Source organism: Leopardus geoffroyi, chromosome X (genome assembly GCF_018350155.1).
Source record: "Leopardus geoffroyi isolate Oge1 chromosome X, O.geoffroyi_Oge1_pat1.0, whole genome shotgun sequence".
Taxonomy (NCBI): Eukaryota; Metazoa; Chordata; class Mammalia; order Carnivora; family Felidae; genus Leopardus; species Leopardus geoffroyi.
This window is the reverse complement of record NC_059343.1, coordinates 53797389-53803388: the sequence shown is the minus strand read 5'-3', so window position 1 is coordinate 53803388 and position 6000 is coordinate 53797389. Positions and strand designations below refer to the sequence as shown.

Here is a 6000-nt window from a genome sequence, read left to right as displayed (position 1 = left end):
CCAGAAAGGAGTCTGTCCTATTTAAAAAAAAACTCCAAAAATTGCAAGTAGACCTCTCATACGCCCAATTGCCAAAGAGTCCACAAGATTGGTGCCCATCTCACCTTGCCCAGTGGATAGGTTTAAGCTTTGTCTCAGACTTCTGTTTCTCTCTGGAAAATTTTCTTAGAATTCAAAAGTGTTTTGGCACCTATGTGTTACAAGATGGTACCCACCAGTCTGACTTAGTTTTTTTTTTTCCAAAACACAAACACATAGGCCCCACAAAAAGGATAGCTAGACCCATATTATACCCCCTCCCAGTGAGTGTTCTTTGTTTCAATCATGGTCACAGATTCCCAGAGGCCACAGAGATCATTAAAATCACCATGTTCACTCTTATAGTGTTCTAACAAGTACTTTAACATACAGTATTTTTTGCCTACAGTATGGAGTGGAAAACTGTGCCAGAAATTTTGAAGACTGACCTCCTGAGGAGCTTCTGGCTCCAGAGGTTGTAGGTGCTCATAGCAATAATATTCCATCTACTTCTTTTCCAAAATAGTTTATTTCCAAGGAGAATCAAAATAAAATTTGGATCTTCAAATCCCACCCCACACATTCTCCATCATGCCCATGTTGTTAGCCCTTAGTTTAGATGTGGATTAACTTCACAGCTCACTTACCTAGGTTCTGAAAAGGCAATAAAAACCTAATCAATTGATTTTACCTTAGGTATCTACTTTGTAAGAAGAATAGGTTATTAGTAATTTCCAGATCTTCCAAGTGTCAGTGGTTGATATAATCCAGCTGTTGAAATTTGTGATATAAGATAATATGGGATTTTCTTGCCCCAGATTCCCAAGTGGAGAAAAAAAATAAAGAAAAAGAGAAGGTACATAATTTCCATGTAAATAAATAAATGAAGAAATTCCCAGATGAGTTTATTTCCCTACTCTGCCTCTCTACCACTCATGTCCCTTTGACAGTAGAGTCAGTTACTAGAGCATGACCTGCTGGGACTGCATTCAAGATGTGCAGTTGCAGGACCCAACTGCTACTGTTTGAGGGACAGAAGCTTGAAGCTGTCATCCAGGATGGACCTCCTGTTGCGTCGTAGCTTTCTCTGTCGATGCTGGCACCAGATCACACCACCAAGAGCTAGAGCAATGAGGAGGAGAATGATACTCATGGCAATTAAAAGAGAAGCCAGTATCTCCATATTCTTTACAGGAATCCACATGCCCAGCACTCTCACATTGCCTTCTCCAATGTTTCTGAGGATTGATGCTGAAATAGAACAAGAGAAAAATGGCACCCTGAGCTGGAGAGTACTCTAATGTGGCACCATTCGCGGTCAACTCTTGGGAAATAGGAAATAACTCCATCAACATAGGGCAGAGGAATTGCTCCTATCCTTAAAAACACCAGCTGATGAATACAGGTTTATAGGTTACAAAGAATTTGTGTAACAGGAAGTCACTGCTAAGAAAGCCCTTCGGAATCACTGTGTTCTTTACCCCATGGAAAGAACTAAAACTGAGTAGAAAGGGCCCTGATATATTTCTTCAAATATAAAAATGTTTGTGATGTAAAGCTAACAATAAAAAGAATTGGATTTGGTTTATATGTTTCCAGAGGATAGAATTGGGAGCAATGAGTGGAATTTTCAAGGAGGCAGTTTGACTCAATCATCTAGCTTATAAATGCTCAATTTGACTATTTGTACCATGACAACAGCCTACCACTGTGCTGTCTTGTCTCTCAGCTCTTTGAGTCTTGATACACTGATGTCACATCGATCTTTCGAGGTGAAATAATATGATTGTTTTAGTTACTGACATACAAACTTTTGGTGATCTCCAATTAACCTACACAGCAAAGCTATGAATCAAACTAGGCATTCCAACTCTCACAATCAGGCTCTAACTTACCATTTTGGTTTTATATTATACTCTTTAGCCACAGCAACTGATTCTTTGTTTCCAAGAACAGGTGACCCTATTTCAGGCCACCATTTCTCCCCCTTCACTTTTCTATACGCATATTAAATGTTACATTTGAGGTCAGTTAATGGTCCTTTCTTCTGTGTTCCCAAAGTATCCGTACTGTTTGTATTCTCATGATTTACTTGCTTGGGCCAAGTGAACTATCTCCTTCACTTTTGGACTTCAGTCTCCTTTTTTATAAAATGATGATAAGAACTATACTTAGGTCAGAGGTTTATTGTGATATTTAAATGAACTAATATTTATAAAATATTTAGCATAGCACCTGGAAGATAGCAAATGAACAATAATTAATAGCTGTCGTTTTGCCCCTTTTTACAATGTATACCAGCAATGCAATTATTGTTTTTGTATCTCATTCCATTTATAGATGAAAATCTCCTGGATAGTAATATCTTACTTGTTTTGGTTTCCCTGGAACTCAGCACATGTTTGATAAATATATAAATGGATGAATGAACATTATTAAAGAAATAAGAAAAGATGAACTGTGAGTTAAAATGGAAGCTGGAAACTTCATAGTTCTAAGTTTACATTCTACTACTTACTCCTCTTGTGATCTTGGACAAATTACTTTCCATTTCTCAATTTCTCATGTAGAAAATTTTTGGGCTTTATTAGACCAAGAGTTTACACTATCCCAACCTCACTTTTACTATTCCCAATCCCTCCAAAACATACCTTAGTCTCCTGGTTCACAGTTTATAAAATACTTGGGGAGATCATTAGGACTTTTCAAAACACAGCTGAAAAAAAATCCCCATATTAAACTGATGGTCTGTAGCATCGCTTCTACTTCTCATAACTCTCTGAGACTTTCTCAGTCCATGTACAAATGGGATGGGGGAGAGTGAGGTAGGTAAGGCCCACTATTTGGACCTAGTTTAGGTAGGAACATAATTTCTACTTTTGTGAATGGAAGAAATGGCTGGTTCCAAAGAGTCAACTATTTGGTATTCCATAGAAACAAGAATAAAAAAGCTGATGTAGACTGTATGGTATTTATACTAGTTTCATACTGTCTCTATGAATAATTTATGTCTGTGTTACAGCTCCTTCATGTCTAACCCAAAGAAACCTTGAATCCACACCACCCCCCCTTCACACATTAGGTGAGAAGCTAAGATAGCAACTTTCAATTGGGGTGAGGCTGTTTTTCCTAACTTAGGATGTTGGGAATAGGGGACAGAGAGAATAAATATGCTGAGAAAAACTGAACCTTGGGTTCCTGACTTTTGAAGTATTACAGAAATTTCAGGGTGCTTCCTGCTAGTATTGTAGTCCATGTTTTGGTAGTGAATCTCATTTTCTAGAGGCACTACACCTCCCCCCAAGTACATACCACATATAAGTACACAGTTTATGCATTATCCTTCCTACCTTTTCCAATCTCTTTGGTGATGGTGGTGATAGTGCTTACGTGTTCTGGTAGAAAAGAAAAAAAAAGAGGTTAGTTAGCGCTGTTATTCTTCCTACCAATCCACAGGTTTGCTGTGGGCATTGGCATTGGATAGAGGAATTTCTCTGTAGTATCCTAAGCAAAAAGAAGGTGCCTGGAATTAATTACCTTATGGTCAAAGTCATTATTGGCATATGTATTTGGTTTTGAGTAGTGACAAAAATATAAGCAAAAACATAGGCTTAGGAGTCCAAAAGGTAAGTCACCCCTCTGCCATTATGTACATATTTATTGATATTTCCTACCCACATTCATGTGTTCTTTGTCACCCTTTCCCACCCTCCCTTCAATAAATCTCTGCTCCTTGTCAAAACTACATCCCTACATATTCAAACCCTTTTGAGAACACTGCTTCCTCTTCTTGCTTTAATAAGGCTGAGCTCTTCTCTGAGGACTATGTTTCCTTTATATCCTCTCAATACTGCTTTTAGACAATTTTTCCTCCCTTTTTGGGGCAAATATCTATCTGTTTTGAAGATTATATTTTTCGGCTACAAAAGTCACAACCACTTTTTGTTACTGTTACCTAGTAGTTCTTTTCATTCACGGAAGTCTTTGCTACCTGACTCAGTCTTCCCATTCCTCCATTCCCACCATTGGCGTTGACTCATTCATCCTTCAAACTTCACAGTTTCTGTACCTTTTAATTCCAACAACTTTTATATCTACTCTAATTCTATTAACAATTCCCATGGCCACATTGAACTTGTTATTCAGAACTGCTCCATCTCAGAAATATAAAATCTAACAACAGCCTCCTCTTCCTTACATAGTTTAATGATACTTATTCCATTTAACCTGTTATCATCACTTCATACAGATATCTAGCTCCTGGATCTTTCCATTTTTTCCCAAACTGTCAGCTTTATCATGCCTTTTTTTGTTTACCCCATTCCTGGTCTAGCTAGACTCTATGGTCTATCACTTCAACTACTGACTTACCAGGAGCATTATAATTGACTGATGAAACCACAGTGAGTATGATTTCTCTGTGTTTTGTCTGGTATGCTGAATGTTGGTGTATAAAAATCATGTAATTGTAAAGATAAGTATTCTTTGTGTCAAACTTTAACTAAGCCCTCAATTTTTCCTGCCAATAAATTATTTTCTATCACTCAGAGTAAGCTTTGTTTTCCCATCTCCCAAAGTGTGTATTTCAAACCTTAGCCCACTCTCTTCAAGTTCCTTATCCTACTTTCTATCCTTCACTCTAAGCAGATGAATTCTCTCCCACAAATGAACAAATGAAGCAGAGACAAGGAAATAAATATTCTTTCTGTCAGACTCCTCACCGAAACTTATACAATGATCATTTACTTTTCTGTCTTCTCTTCTTTTAGTAAAAAAAATCTATTCCAGTCTAATTTTTCATTTTATCTCTGGTTTTCATACCCTGTTTACTCATCAGGAACGTTGTTTCAACAATTAGCCTTTTCTTCCCTGTCTACAACTATTCCCTCTGGTTGGCCAGGTAGCATATATGTGGTTGGAGCAATACTGAATTAGACTATCGTGAAGTATAAACAAACAATAAAAAGCAAATAGGTAGGCTTTGTAGGCTGGCTCATTGTCAGAGAGAGATATGAGTTATCTTTATTCATGGAAGTTCTTTGATGTTATATATTGAGATAATTTTGTGAAATGGTCCAGATTTTGGATGACCCATTACTATACACAGGCAAAACCTGTTGTCTTGAACCTATAGCATCTTGATGACACATCAATTTATCACTTGACTTTGTTTCTAAGGGCTGACAAAACACAACAAAGAGTTTTGTGTACCTATCTGAGTAGTAAGGAATAGTACTATAGTAGTAAGTTGAAGACACATTTTAGCAGTATAGATTACTAGAGAACAAAGCTTTTCAAAGATACAGGTTATTATAATGGAAAATTTCTCTTTCCCTGGGGGTAAAGAGCAGAGTTGTATTCTCTACCCTGGTTTGCTAAGCTTGTTTAAAAGCCCAAAGACATTTTCAAACTTTGTATTTCTGCTGATAGAGTGCCAATGACTGAAAATCCTAGACACAAGTCAAGAGATTCCTAAACAATTAATGACCAAAAGACAAAATCCATAGCCAGCCAAAACTTTTATGTTCTTAGTGATGATCAAAAATTGACTGATAAAGAAACCAACCCAGCAATTCACTCTCCATATTAAAAAAGAAAAAAGGCAAAACCTTTTTGCACCCTTGGTAGCAACTCTTTCTGAGATAAGCCATAACTAAAGACCAATATGTCCATCTAGCTTTAGACATAGTTGTTCCAAGACAGAAAGAACTTTTTCACAAGCTCCACAAAACAAATCAATTAAGGGGTGACTATTAGAACTATATTTTTTAAAGAACTCATTAGCAAGATTTCTTGAAATAGTGAATACTTCTAATGAATCCTAAAATAATAGATTTCTATTTAAATGAAATATATTTCAAAGGAATCAAATCTATGCTAAGCAACAATGCATAGAGCCTAATGAGTTTCAGGCTGGGTCAACCCATGTGAAATCAACAAGTGTCAAAGTAATTAGGATGGGGAAGGAGCAAGGAAACAATG

At 36.9% G+C, this 6000-nt stretch overlaps 1 protein-coding gene across 7 annotated transcripts in view; it reads right to left on the bottom strand.

Annotated features, from left to right (window-relative positions):
• Nucleotides 1–528: 528 nt before the first annotated feature.
• Nucleotides 529–6000, bottom strand: part of HEPH (hephaestin) — an 85480-nt gene continuing 80008 nt past the window's right edge. For all 7 annotated transcript variants that reach the window (XM_045471361.1, XM_045471355.1, XM_045471360.1 and 4 more), the window contains 2 exons: nt 3369–3413; nt 529–1269 (listed from right to left, as the gene is read on the bottom strand). In XM_045471361.1, coding sequence (XP_045327317.1) covers nt 1037–1269; nt 3369–3413 — 278 coding nt within the window. In that variant the 3' untranslated portion in view covers nt 529–1036. The remainder of the gene's footprint in view (nt 1270–3368; nt 3414–6000) is intronic.